Source organism: Rissa tridactyla, chromosome 3 (assembly GCF_028500815.1).
Source record: "Rissa tridactyla isolate bRisTri1 chromosome 3, bRisTri1.patW.cur.20221130, whole genome shotgun sequence".
Classification (NCBI taxonomy): Eukaryota; Metazoa; Chordata; class Aves; order Charadriiformes; family Laridae; genus Rissa; species Rissa tridactyla.
Window position 1 is genome coordinate 127,153,988 of NC_071468.1, and position 14,266 is coordinate 127,168,253.

General features: G+C 64.8%; 1 protein-coding gene across 7 annotated transcripts in view; it reads left to right on the top strand.

Annotated features, from left to right (window-relative positions):
* DNMT3A (DNA methyltransferase 3 alpha) overlaps positions 1-14,266 on the top strand; it is a 49,697-nt gene that overhangs the window by 27,820 nt on the left and 7,611 nt on the right. For all 7 annotated transcript variants that reach the window (XM_054196226.1, XM_054196229.1, XM_054196228.1 and 4 more), the window contains 5 exons: positions 1,213-1,259; positions 2,226-2,372; positions 13,068-13,280; positions 13,390-13,548; positions 13,642-13,749. In XM_054196226.1, coding sequence (XP_054052201.1) covers positions 1,213-1,259; positions 2,226-2,372; positions 13,068-13,280; positions 13,390-13,548; positions 13,642-13,749 — 674 coding nt within the window. The remainder of the gene's footprint in view (positions 1-1,212; positions 1,260-2,225; positions 2,373-13,067; positions 13,281-13,389; positions 13,549-13,641; positions 13,750-14,266) is intronic.

The window sequence follows — 14,266 nt, forward strand, 5'->3', positions numbered from 1 at the left end:
CTGCTCGTCCAGCGCTGCCCAGCCACGACCTACCGACCACCGCATCAGCTCTGCGCCCCTTCGCTGTCCCCCCAGTCCCGTCCCTGCCGAAACCCCTGCAGGGGGAAGCCCTCGGGTGGGATCCTGCCGTCGGCACAGCCGGCCGGCAGAGAGCACGAGGCGCGGTGCTGCCGCGGGTGCCGGGATGGGCAGGAGCCCTGTGGGGTCTTTGCCGAGCCCCAGCCGTGCCGGGAATGATGGGGATGCTCCGGCGGGGAGCTGCAGCTGCGGTGCTGCCGTGGCCTGTTGCAGGAAGGCGCTGCGGCAGCCCTGGCACCGGTGATGTCCCGGCACTGAACTCTGTGCCCCCCGGCACAGCAGGCAGGGCAGCAGAGGGGTTGGGGGGGACGCTGGCTGCATGTCCCCAGCCTGGTCTGTGCGCCCCAGTTGGACCAGTCCCAGTGTTGCTGGACCCAGTGACAGAGGGGACCAGCATCCCAGAACAGGCCAGGTCCCCTCTCCTGTGCCTCAGTTTCCCCAGCTGAGGTCCCCGTGCCTGTGGGCAGGACAGGTTGCACCCCCAGGGGACGCACACACCCCTACCCCCCACATAAAGCCAGAGAGCTCCTGTCCCCCAGTGTCCTGCTGTGTCTCCCACTGTCCCCAGTGTCCCCTGCTGTCCCCCGGCGCTCAGAGCAGGGCTCTCAGCCGCTCCCCCGCTCGGGCATCGCTGCTGCTGGGGCAGGGGCTGGGCACCACGGGTGCCGGGTCGGGTCCCCTGTGCCGAGGGGACAGCCCGGGTGTCACACAGGGTGTCCGGGGGAGGGGACAGTGGCTGCAGCACAGCCCGAGGACACGGGGGACCTGCAGCAAACCGGGGTGGCTGTTGAGGGGCTCGGGGTGCACGGAGGTTTGGAACCCCCGGAATGGTTGGGGTCATTTCTAGCCGCTTTCCCGGCAGCAGCTCAGCACGCACCTGCTCCGCGCGCTTCCCTGGCCCGGACCCCCAGGTCCCCCCAGACCCCCCGAACACCGAGACCCCCCCGGCCGGGCTGTGGGGAGGGGGCGCGGGAGCATCCGGCTCACATCCCGGCTTCGGCATCCCCTGGGGAGCACGGCGGTGATGGGCACCCGTCCCCGGGCTGGGGGGGTCCCGGGTGGGCCCCCGTCTCCCTCCCTGCCCCACGGCACCGAGCGGCCCCCACTGACGGCTCCTCTCTGCTCTGTGTGCAGGCAAGGAAGAGAAGGAAGAAAACAACTTCGACACCCTGAAAATGGAGGCAAGTATGCACCCGGGCGCCCCCCGGCCAGCACGGTGCCCCCGGTGCCCGCGGGAGCCGGCACCCCCCGTCCTGTGGTGCTGGCGGCCGTGGGGAGCTGCCGGGACGGGGTCCTGGGTTCCTGCGCCCCGGCACACCTGGGCTCCGGGCGGCACCGAGCCGTAGCCGGGCGGCGAAGCCCCCGCCATCTGTCACTGCCCCCGGCACCCGGCCTGCCCGGGCTGAGCCCCCCCCGCACCGGGCAGAGCGCGGCGGCTGCGGCAGAGCCCGCGGTGCCCCGGTGCAGATGTGGCCAGAGCGTGTGTGTGTGCACGCGCGTGTGTGTGAATGTGTGTGTGCGCACGTGTGTGTGCATGTGTGCATATTGTGTGTGTGCACGAGTGTGCGTGCACGTTTGTGTGTGTGTGTGTGTGCACACGCGTGTGCATGTGTGTTTACATGTGTGTGTGTGTCTGTGTGTGTGTACGTGTGTGCGCACGTGTGTGTTTACATGTGTGCATGTGTGTGTGTGTCTGTGTGTGTCTGTGCAGGCATTTGTATGTGTCTGTATGTGTGTGCACTTGACTGTACGTGTGTGCACTTGACTGTAGGTGTGTGCGTGTGTGTGTAAGTGTGTGCATGTGTGTGCATGTGTGTGCACATGTCTGTGTGTGTGTGCATGTGTGTGCGTGTATATGTACCCGTGTGTGTGTGTGTGTGCACATGTGTGAGCGTACCTGTGCGTGCACGTGTATGTATGTGTGTGTGCACATGTGCACGTGTGTGTGCGTGTGTGTGTGCGTGTGTGTGCCCCGTCCGTCAGGCCCCATGCCCATCTCCCCCGTCCCCCCGCCTGCGCACGCCGTGTGCCACCTCCACCTCCGCCGCGTGTCCCCCACGCCCTGCCTGTCGCGGGTGACGGCTCCCGCCGCGCTGCCGTCCCCGCCGCGCTGCCGGCGTCCTTCAGCGCGCTCTCTCCCGGCGCAGGGCTCCCGCGGGCGGCTGCGCGGCGGGCTGGGCTGGGAGTCGAGCCTGCGGCAGCGGCCGATGCAGCGGCACACCTTCCAGGCCGGAGACCCCTACTACATCAGCAAGAGGAAGCGGGACGAGTGGCTGGCGCGCTGGAAGCGGGAGGTGAGGCCCCGCGCGCCGCAGCTGGCGGGGGACGCCGCGGTGACACCGGGACGGGGCGGGCTGCGCGGTGCCGCCTGGGACAAGCCCTGGCCATCCCCAAGGTTGCCACGGCTAATTGCAGCATCACTACTGAGCGCGGGCGAGACGCGGGGTGCCGGGTGCCGGCGGTGCCGGGGTGACCGGCATGGTGCTGGGGGCTCCGTTTCCTTCTCATGCCTGGTTCCCCCGCCTTGAGGCCACTGTAAGCCGGCGGCCAGTGGCCCGGTGTGTGCAGCCACCGGTGTGGCAACGCGGGGCCCTTCCTCCTCCCACGGGATGTGCCGGGATGTGCCGTTCCCCTGGTTTCCCAGGGAACCAGCACGTGCCGTGACGCAGCCGGATCAGGCCAAGCCGAGGGCAGCGGCGGAGGCCGGGGGTGGTGGGACCTCGGCGAAGAGGGGTGCCGTGGGGCAGGGGCTCGGCGGGCGCCCCGGGGGTCCCATCCCCACCATTGTGTCTCCCCTCTCACCCCCTTCTCCGCGTCATTCCCGCTGCCAGTGGGTCTCCCTGGCAACAGGTCCCCCCTCGCGCCATCACCGAGCTATTTATAGCCCGCGCTGCCGGGCACTGTCACGCTGGCACCGTGCAGGGACGGGGGGAGGCTGGCACCGCCGCGGCGTCCTGCGGGGCATGGCTGGCATGGCACGGCCGTCCCCACGGGGCGCAGGGCACAGTGGGCATGGCCACAATGTCCCCACGGGGCACACGGCATGGCCAAGGCATCCCCACGGGGCACAGGGTGTGGCTAGCATGGCCACGATGTCCCTGTGGGGCACAGGGCATGGCTGGTATGGCCACAGTGTCTCCATGGGGCACAGGGCATCGTTAGCATAGCCATGATGTCCCCATGGGGCACAGGGCATGGCCAGGGCATCCCCGTGGGGCACAAGCATGGCTGGCCAAGCCACAGTGTCCCCATGGGGCACAGGGCATGGCTGGCACAGCCATGATGTCCCCATGGGGCACAGGGGGAGGCTGGCATGGCCACGATGTCCCCATGGGGCACAGGGGAGGCTGGCACAGCCTGGGGTGTCCCTGCAGGGCACAGCAATGTCAAGTCACAGCCACGATGTCCCCATGGGGCACAGGGCACGGCTGGCATGGCCATGATGTCCCCACGGCTGGCACGGCCGGGTGGCTGTGCCAGGAGATCTGTGGATCGTCTCCTCCCGGGGTGGCCGGCACGGGCACAGGGGTCTGGCAGCGGGGGGCACGGGGGGTGACTGCTGGTGACAGAGGGGTCTGTGTGGGGCTGGCATGGGCAGAGGGTCCCGCCGGCCCGGCTGGGCACCGCTGGGGGGCTGCGTGCCTGGAAGGGGGCTGCCGAACGCATGGTGGTGGCCGGGGTTTGGTGCCCCTGCCCAGCACAGGGGGCACCAGCAGTGCCGGCGTTTGCCCGCAGAGCCACGGATGGGCCCCGTGCAGGGGACTCCAGCCACGGGCCGGCGGCGGGTGCCCCCGCAGTGCCCGCCGTGCCACACCAAGTGACGATTCTTCTCCCCCCACCCCGGCTTCCCCCGGCAGAAGGAGCGCAGAGGGGGTCGGGCAGCATCGCTCTCAGGCAGGAATAATTGGGAAAACTGCTGAAGAAATGCCATTCCCGGGGAGTCCCTGTCCCCAGACAATGGCGGGTGGCGCCCCCCCAATTCCTTGATTTTTCTAACAAGAATCAGTGTTTTCTTTTCACTACGGGGGGGGTCCCAGCTCAGCCGCAGGTCCCGAGCCCCCCGCCCCGATGCCAGCCCACCCGCGCGCTGCGTGTGCCCGGCACCGATTGTCACTTGCGGCGGTGTCAGCGACGCCGTCCCCTGGGACGGGACATGCCACCCACAGCCCCGCTGGCTTGGGGGAAGGGGCCACCTTGCCCCTTCCCTCCCTCGGGTGAGCCCCCCCCCGTGCCGGATGTGGTGCCAGCTGTGCCAGATGCGGTGCTGGCCATATCCCAAGGGGGTTTGTCCCAGCAGCTTGGTTGGGGTCACCAGCCCCACTGTGGTCGGGACAGGGACGAGCTGGCCCCCTCCAGCCTTCCCTCCTCTTCCTCACCACCCCCCCCCAGCCTCCAAGGGCCATCGCTGCCCATCACCAGCCCCCGGGTGCAGCCGGAGCAGTAACGTCCCATCCATGCTGGGACACCCTCGGCTGGGCCCTGGCTCCGGCTGAGCACCACTAACCCTGCTGGGATGGGATGGGGTGGGATGGGATGGGGCAGAGGGTGGAGAGGGGCTGAAGGTGGAGATGGGAATGGGATGGGGATGGGGCAGGGACAGGGAATGGAGATGGAGATGGAGATGGAGATGGAGATGGAGATGGAGATGGGATGAAGATGGAGATGGAGATGGGGATGGGGATGGGGATGGGGATGGAGATGGAGACGGGGAGTAACAGGTGATAGTACAAGAGGAAACGGCCTCAAGTTGCGCCAGGGGAGGTTTAGGATGGATATTGGGAACAATTTCCTCCTGGAAGGGGTTGTGAAGCATTGGAAGAGGCTGCCCAGGGCAGTGGTGGAGTCGCCATCCCTGGAGGGATTGAAAAGCCGGGCAGATGTGGTGCTGACGGCCATGGGGTAGTGGTGGCCTTGGCAGGGTTGGGTCTATGGTTGGACTCGATGATCTGAAAGGTCCCTTCCAACTGAGACAATTCTACGGTTCTATGATTCTATGGAGATGGGGATGGAGATGGGGATGGGAATGCAGGTGCAGATGGAGATGGAGATAGGGCAGAGGTTGGAGATGGAGATGCGGTTGGGATGGAAATGGGGGTGGGGAAGGGACAAGGACAGGGAATTGGGATGGGGATGGGACAGGGGCTGGGGGTGGGATGGAGATGGAGATGGGGGTGGGGATGGGGTTAGGGCAAGGACAAGGACAGGGGGCAGGGGGTGGGGGCTGTGGCCCGAGGGCAGGGGCGGGTGATGGCCGCGCTGATCTCTGGCTAACGACCGCCGATGGGACATTTCCTGCCTCTCTGGGACAAAGCGGGGCCACCCCCGCGGCCGCCACCGCCCCGGGGACCAGAGCACCCCAGTGCCGGGAGGGACAGCCATCCCCCCCCTTGTCCCTTTGTCCCTGCTGGGGGGCAGCCCCACACCGGGGGAGGGTGGTGGTGACAGCCATCCGCCCCATTGTCCCTCTGCTCTGCAACACAAAGGGGACACGGAGCCCAGGAGCCACCGCTCTGAGCTGGGGGATTCCCCGCACCAGTGGCCATACTGGACTGAACTGGGTGATGTGGCCCCAGACCAGGGTCTGTACTGGGCTGAACCGGGTGATGTGGTCCTAGATCTGTGTCTGTACTGGTCGATGTGGCCCCAGACCAGTGTTCGGACTGGGCTGAGCTGGATTATATGGTCCCATAGCAAGGTCTGTACTGGACCATACTGTGAGACTTGGCCCCAGAGCAGTGTCTGTACTGGCCTGAACTGGGTGATGTGGTCACAGAGTCGCAGAATGGTTTGGGTGGGAAGGGACCTTAAAGCCCCCCCAGTGCCACCCCCTGCCCTGGGCAGGGACACCTCCCACCAGCCCAGGTTGCTCCAAGCCCCGGCCAACCTGGCCTTGAACCCCTCCAGGGATGGGGCAGCCACAGCTTCTCTGGGCAACCTGGGCCAGGGGCTCACCCCCCTCACACCAAAGGATTTCTTCCCAATATCTCATCTCAATCTCCCCTCTTCCAGTGTAAAACCCTTCCCCCTCGTCCCACGGCTCCCCTCCCTGCTCCAGAGTCCCTCCCCAGCTTTCCTGGAGCCCCTTGAGGGACTGGCAGGGGCTGGAAGGTCTCCGCGGAGCCTTCTCTTCTCCAGGCTGAACCCCCCCAGCTCTCTCAGCCTGTCCTCCCAGCAGAGGGGCTCCAGCCCTTTCATCGTCTTTGTGGCCCTCCACTGGACCTGCTCCAACAGGTCCATGTCCTTCTTGTCCTGAGGGCTCCAGAGCTGGACGCAGTGCTCCAGGTGGGGTCTCACCAGAGCGGAGCAGAGGGGCAGAATCACCTCCCTCGCCCTGCTGCCCACGCTTCTTTTAATGCAGCCCAGGATGCGGTTGGCTTTCTGGTCCCAGCACTGACCCCTGAGGAACGCCACTCGTCACTGGTTTTCATGTGGACATTGAGCCATTGACTGCAACCCTTTGAGTGCGGCCATCTAGCCAGTTCCTTACCCACCGAGTGGTCCATCCATCACATCCATGCTTTTCCAATTTAGAGACCAGGATGTCATGCGGGACAGTGTCGAATGCTTTGCATAAGTGCAGGTAGATGGTGTTGGTTGCTCATAGAAGGCCACCAAATTTGTCCGGCACCGTTTGCCTTTGGTGAAGCCATGTTGGCTGTCACCGATCACCTCCTTATTTTTCATGTGCCTTAGCAGAGTTTCCAGGAGGATCTGCTCCATGACCTTGCCAGGCACAGAGGTGAGACTGACCGGTCTGTAGCTCCTCATGTCTTCCTTTTTTCCCTTTTTGAAAATGGGGGTTCTGTTTCCCCTTTTCCAATCAGCGGGAACTTCACCAGCCTGCCACGACTTTTCAAATATAGTGGAAAGTGGCTTGGCGACTTCATCTGCCATCTCCCTCAGGACCCGTGGATGGATTTCATCCGGTCCCATGGACTTATGCACCTTCATGTTCCTCAGATGGTCCCGAACCTGATCCTCTCCTACAGTGGGTGGTTCTTCATTCTCATAGCCCCTGCCTTTGCATCCTGCAACTTGGGTGGTGTGGTTGGAGCCCTTGCCGGTGAAGGCCGAGGCGAAAAAGTCATTCAGCACCTCAGCCTTCTCCATACCCTGGGTGACCAGGTCTCCTGCCTCCTTCCTGAGAAGGCCCACGTCTTCCCTTGACTTGCCTTTACCCCTGACGTACTTATAGAAGTTTTTTCTTGTTATCCTTGGTGCCCCTAGCCAGATTTAATTCCGTCTGGGCTTTAGCTTGCCTAATCTGGTTTCTGGTCGCTCAGACAGTTTCTCTGTATTCCACCCAGTCAACCCGTCCTTGCTTCCACCCTCCGTAGGCCTCCTTTTTGCCCTTGAGCTCATCCAGGAGCTCTTTGTTAATCCACGCAGGCCTCCTGGCATTTTTGCCTGACTTCTTCATTCTTGGGATGCACCGCTCCTGAGCTTGGAGGAGGTGATCCTTGAAGAGCAACCAGCTCTCCTGGTCCCCTCTCCCCTCCAGTGCTTTTTCCCATGTTACCCTGCCAAGCAGGTCCCTCAAGAGGCCAAAGTCTGCTCTCTTGAAGTGCAGGGTATTGAGCTTGCTGCACGCTCTCCTCGCTGCCCAAAGGATCTTGAATTCCGCCGTTTCATGATCACTGCAGCCGAGGCTACCCTTGAGCTTGACACTCGCCACCAGCCCCTCCTTGTTGGTAAGGACAAGGTCCACCATAGTTCCTCTCCTTGTTGGCTCCCCTACCATTTGAAGAAGAAAGTTGGCATCGACACATTCCAAGAACTTCCTGGATTTCTTGTGCCCCACTGCATTGTCCTTCCAACAGATACTGGGGTGGTTGAAGTCGCCCATGATGACCAGGGTCTGTGAACATGATGCTGCTCCTATCTGTCTATGGAGGGCCTCATCCGCTCTGTCGTCCTGGTCAGGTAGCCTGTCGCAGACCCCTACCGTAATGTCCCCTGCCCCTGCGTTCCCTTTAATCTTGACCCATAAGTTCTCCGTTGGGTCTTCATCCATGCCCACGTGGAGCTCCATGGACTCCAGCTGTTCATTGACAGAGAGGGCAACATCCCCTCCTCATCTTCCCAGCCTGTCCTTCCTGAAGAGTCAGTATCCATCCATTCCAACGCTCCAATCATAAGAGCCATCCCACCACGTCTCTGTGATGCCAACGAGATCGTAGCCCTGGCGGTGCGCGCACATCTCCAACTCCTCTTGCTTATTTCCCATGCCACGTGCAGTCGCGTAAAGGCACTTCAGCTGGGCGCCCAGTGAAGCTGTCTCCCTGGCTGGAGCGGTTGCTTTTCCTTCCTGCTGCTCTTCAGGTGGTCTTCCTCTGGGGTGTTTTATCTGTGACTCCCCGGCTCCTCCCTCCTCAGGAGCCCCTGGCTCCTCCCCGTAAGACTTCGAGTGCGCTGCCGCATACCCAGCACATCTCGGAGCAACAGGTTGAGGGCCTTCACTAGTGAGCCACCCCTCAGACCTTGGAGCATCGTCCCTCAGCTTGTCACGAGCAAGCCGTGTGGCATCCCCCTCTCCCAACAAGCCTACTTTAAAGCCCGGTCAACAAGCCCCGCTAGCTCACGAGCAAAGACCCGCTTCCCCCTTTCAGAGAGACGAGCCCCGTTCGATGCCAACGAGCCTGGTGCCGCGTAGGCCATCCCGTTGTCGAAAAACCCAAAACTGCTGCGTGACACCAGCCGTGGAGCCGGGTGCTGATAGATTGCGCACGTCTGTTCCTTACAGTGTCCCTGCCTGTAACTGGGAGAGCAGAAGAACAGACACCCTGCGCCCCAGACCGCCTTATTAACTTTCCCAAGGCCCTGGAGTCTCTCTGGACTGCTCTTGGGCCACGTGTTGCCACCTCGTCACCACCCCCGTGAAAGAGCAGCAGCAGGCAGTAGCCCGAGGGCTGAACCAGGCGGGGAATTTTCGAGTGATGTCCCTGACCCGGGCGCCGGGGAGGCAGCGTACCTCCCTGTCCAGAGGGTCTGCCCGGCACATCGGGCCGTCTCTTCCCCGCAGAAGGGAGTCTCCTGCTACTGCAACTCGCCTCTTCTTCCTGGCAGAGGCAGTTTTTAAACTGGGGGTAGGCCTTACTGCTCCCGGCATCTCTTCTGGTGTGGCCAAACCATCTTCCATGCCATCCATGGGTCGGCCTACCCCCCCAAGAGCCTCACACCTGTTGTGCAGGGGCACCTGGCCAGGGGCTGTGGGCAAGGAGGGGGTTCGCTTGCCTCCCCTGGTAGGGACTAGCCTCCGTTCACTGGCCTCCCTTTGTCACTGCCTTTGGTCTGGCAGGGGAGGGACCAGATCTCCTTCAGCTCGGGGTTCTTTTGGTGGCTCTTCTGGTCCCAGACCTTGTCTGAGCTGGGCCAAACTGGGTGATGTGGCCCCAGAGCAGTGTCTGTACTGGTCTGAACTGGTGAAGGAACTGGCTAGATGGCCGCACTCAAAGGGTTGCAGTCAATGGCTCAATGTCCACATGGAAACCCGTGACGAGTGGCGTTCCTCAGGGGTCAGTGCTGGGACCAGTGCTGTTTAACGTCTTTGTCAGCGACATGGACAGTGAGATCAAGTGCACCCTCAGCAAGTTTGTCGACGACACCAAGCTCTGCAGGGCAGTCGACACGCTGGAGGGAAGGGATGCCATCCAGAGGGACCTTGACAGGCTGGAGAGGTGGGCCCATGCCAACCTCATGAAGTTCAACCAGGCCAAGTGCAAGGTCCTGCACCTGGGTTGGGGCAATCCCAAGCACAAATACAGGTTGGGTGGAGAATGGATGGAGAGCAGCCCTGAGGAGAAGGACTTGGGGGTGCTGGTGGACAAGAAGCTCAACATGAGCAGGCAATGCGCGCTTGCAGCCCAGAGAGCCAACCGCATCTTGGGCTGCATTAAAAGAAGCGTGGGCAGCAGGGCGAGGGAGGTGATTCTGCCCCTCTGCTCCGCTCTGGTGAGACCCCACCTGGAGTACTGCGTCCAGCTCTGGAGTCCTCACCACAAGAAGGACATGGACCTGTTGGAGCGGGGCCAGAGGAGGCCCCGGAGATGCTGGGAGGGCTGGAGCCCCTCTGCTGGGAGGACAGGCTGAGAGAGCTGGGGGGGTTCAGCCTGGAGAAGAGAAGGCTCCGCAGAGACCTTCCAGCCCCTGCCAGTCCCTCAAGGGGCTCCAGGAAAGCTGGGGAGGGACTCTGGAGCAGGGAGGGGAGCCGTGGGACGAGGGGGAAGGGTTTTACACTGGAAGAGGGGAGATTGAGATGAGCTATTGGGAAGAAATCCTTTGGTGTGAGGGGGGTGAGCCCCTGGCCCAGGTTGCCCAGAGAAGCTGTGGCTGCCCCATCCCTGGAGGGGTTCAAGGCCAGGTTGGCCGGGGCTTGGAGCAACCTGGGCTGGTGGGAGGTGTCCCTGCCCAGGGCAGGGGGTGGCACTGGCTGGGCTTTGAGGTCCCTTCCCACCCAAACCATTCCGTGATTCTGTGGGTGATGTGGCCCCAGAACAGTGTCTGTACTGGTCTGAACTGGGTGATGTGGTCACAGAGCAGTGCCTGTACTGGGCTGAACTGGATGATGTGGCCCCAGAACAGTGTCTGTACTGGACTGAACTGGGTGACGTGGCCCCAGAGCAGTGCCTGGACTGGGCTGAACTGGGTGATGTAGTTCCAGAGCATTGTCGGTACTGGGTCAAACTGGGTGACATGGTCCCAGACCAGTGTCCATAGTGGTCTGAGCTGGGTGATGTGGTCATAAACCAGTGTCCATACTGGGCCATACTGGATGATGTGGTCCCTGACCAGTGCCTATACTGGGCTGAACTGGTGATGTGGCCCCAAACCTGCGTCCGTACTGGGCTGAACTGGGTGACGTGGCCCCAGAGCAGCATCCACACTGGGCTGAACTGCGTGATGTGGTCCCTGACCAGTGTCCGTACTGGGCTGAACTGGTGCAGGGGTGGGTGCCAGCCGGACCCGTGTGCACGGGGGAGCCGGCCGCCAGGAGGTGGGGGCCCGGGCCCCGGGGCGGATTCCTGCCGTGCCGGGCGCGGCCCCCCGGGGCGCCGCCGCCCCCCCCCACACCATCCCCCAGTCCCGCTCCGCTGCACAAAGGCCGGGGGGGCCGCGGCCCGGGGGGACAAAAGGCGGCGGGAGGGCCCGGCCCAGCCCGGATCGCGGGCCGGTGAGGACCGGGAGGAAGGGGCCGCGGGGACACCGGAGCCGAGACGAGCGGGACCGGGCCACGGGCCACGGTGAGAGCCGGCCCCTACCGAGCGGGGCCGAACTGAGCCGAACGGGGCCGAGAGGAGCCGAACCGGGGTAGCCGAGCTGAGCCTATCCGAACTTAGCCGAGCCCAGCGGAGCCGAACTGAGTCGAACCCAGCCGAGTCGAGCAGAGCCGAACGCAGCCGAAAGGAGCCGAGCCGGCCCGACCCGAGCGGAGCCGGACTGAGCCGAGTGGAGCCGAACTCAGCCGAGTTACCGACCCGGACCGACCCGAGAGAGGCCGGACCGACCCGAGTTGCCGAGCCGGGCCGGGCCGAGCTGCGACGACCCGACTGGTTGCCGAGGCGAGTTGCCGACCCGGGTTGCCGGTCCGGTTCGAGGCGCCGGGAAGGAGGTGGCGGGGGGGGGGATCCGGTGTGTCCCCCCCCGTCGCCGCGCGGCCCCTCCCCGCCCAGCCAACCAGCCGGGCCGGGAGGCACCATGTGACCCGGGATCCCAGACAAAGAACCGACGGGCCTGGCCCCGACCGACGGACCGGACCCGACCCCTCGGATCGGATCGGCTCAGTTCGGCACGGACCCGGACCGACTCGGTTCGACTCGGCTGGGTTCGGCTCCACTCGGCTCAGTTCGGCCCGGCTCGGCTCGGCTCGGCCGGTCTCGGCAACTCGGCTCAGTTCGGACCGGCCCGTCGCGGCGCCCAGCCCGCATGGGTAGGTGGCCACCAAGGGGAGGGCGGCTCTGCTCAGTTCTTCTGGGTTCGGCTCAGTTCGTCTGGGTTCGGCTTAGTTCGGTAGGGTTCGGCTCAGTTCGTTTGGGTTCGGCTTAGTTCGGCTCGGCTCGGCTCAGTGCATATGGGCTCGTTTCAGTTCGGTGGCGTTCGGTTCAGTTCGTTTGGGTTCGGCTCGGCTCGCGTCAGTTCGGCTCAGTTCGTTTGGGCTCGGCTGAGTTCGACTTAGTTCGGCTCGGCTCGGCTCGGCTCGGTTCGGCCCGGCCCGGCCATGGCCGTCCAACACGCTTGTCCCGGTGACAGCGGGTGCCCGGGCCGGGGAGGCCCGCGGGGCTGGGGGTGCCCGGGATAGGGGGCACCGGGACACCCGGAGAGGGTGACACGGGGGCGCGGGGTGTCCCGGGGGGATGTCCCGGGACAGAGGCGGGGGGGGGGCGGGGAAGGATCCCCCAGGGGACAGGGCTGAGGGGCCGGGGGGGGGGTCAGGCCTCCCCAGGGGACCAGCCCTGGGGGTTGGGGGTGCAGGGCTTTATGCTTTGGAAGAGGCAGGAGGGGTGCGGGGGGGTCGGGGACGGGGACCCCGGGCGGGCAGCGAGGTTGGGGTGCTGGGGGCCGGGGGGGGGGGATGTGACATGATGTGCGGGGCTGGAGCCGTGGTTGCTCTGGTATCGCTGGGGCCAGGCTGTGTCCTGGGGGAGCCAGGCTGGGAGGCGGGGGGGACATCCAGGGACAGCCCCCTGTGGGGGGGCCGCCATCTCCCCACCTCCCAGCAGCTTTGCAGGTGCTCCCTGAGCCACCCGCTGCCGACTACAGAGGGAAACTGAGGCACGGGGGCGAAGGGGAGACGCCCAAGCTGCCCTTGGAGGAGGGGTGTCCACGCTACCCGGGGAGGCTGTGCAATAGCACCCACTGCCGGGGGGGGGGCTGCCCTGGGGGGCTGCCAGGGCCATGGCAGGGTCTGGGTGGTGCCACCCCCCGCCAGCAGCACCGTGGCTACCTCTTGGGGTGCAGCCATGACCGGTGTGTGTGTGTGTCACCCCCCCCAGGCGGAGAAGAAGGCGAAGGTGATCGCCGTGATGAACGTGGTGGAGGAGACGCCGCGGGCCGAGCCCCAGAAGGAGGAGGAGGCCAGCCCCCCCGCCTCGCAGCAGCCCACCGACCCCGCCTCGCCCAACGTGGCCACCACGCCTGAGCCTGTGGTGGCCGACGCCGTCGACAAGAACACCTCCAAGTCAGCCGACGACGAGCCCGAGTACGAGGTGAGGGCAAGAGCTGGATGGGGAACGGGGGGGGTTTGCAGGGCTGCTGACCCCAGGGCCACCTGCCTGCGGGCACCCTGACACCCCCTTGTCCCCTCTCCCGGCACAGGACGGCCGGGGTTTCGGCATTGGTGAGCTGGTGTGGGGAAAGCTGCGCGGCTTCTCCTGGTGGCCTGGGCGCATCGTCTCCTGGTGGATGACGGGCCGGAGCCGGGCGGCCGAGGGCACCCGCTGGGTGATGTGGTTCGGAGACGGCAAGTTCTCGGTGGTAAGTGGCACCCGTGGGGTGGGGGTCCGGCCGTACTCCCCCCTGTCCCCAGACATCCCCCCAGCTCACAGCCACGTCCCCTCTGTCCCCCAGGTCTGCGTGGAGAAGCTCCTGCCACTCAGCTCCTTCGCCAGCGCCTTCCACCAGGCCACCTACAACAAGCAGCCCATGTACCGCAAAGCCATCTATGAGGTGCTGCAGGTGAGTGCCCGCAGCTGCAGGGTGGCACCGGCCCCCCCGCACCGGCATGTTTTGGGGGGACATCGGTGGCCAGCCCCAGGCAGGATCCATGGGAGCAGGCAGCTGCCCCTCCGCCCTGCCAGGATCTGTCCCTCCCTCACCTCCTGCGCCCAGCAACATCCAGGGGGGCACAGGATGTCTCTTAAAAGGGTGGGGGGGATCTAGAGGACTCCCTAGAGAGATTCTGGGGGGCTCTTGTCCCAGCCAAGGGTGTCTGGAGGTCTGTTGGGAAGCTGGGGGACAGGTTGGGGTCTCTGCAGAGTTGCTGAGGTCGCTGGGGGGTGATGCTGGGGGGGGTCCTGGCTCTCTGGGGGGCTCTTGGCAGTGCTGAGAGGTGTTGGGGGTTTCTTGTGGGACGACGGGGGTGTGTATGACCATGTACGTCCCTTGGGGGTAGGGGGCTGCCCGGTTGGGCAATGTGGGCAGTGTCTGGAGCAGCTGGGGGGGGGGCCTGGCGCTGGGGACCTCCTCGGCAGGT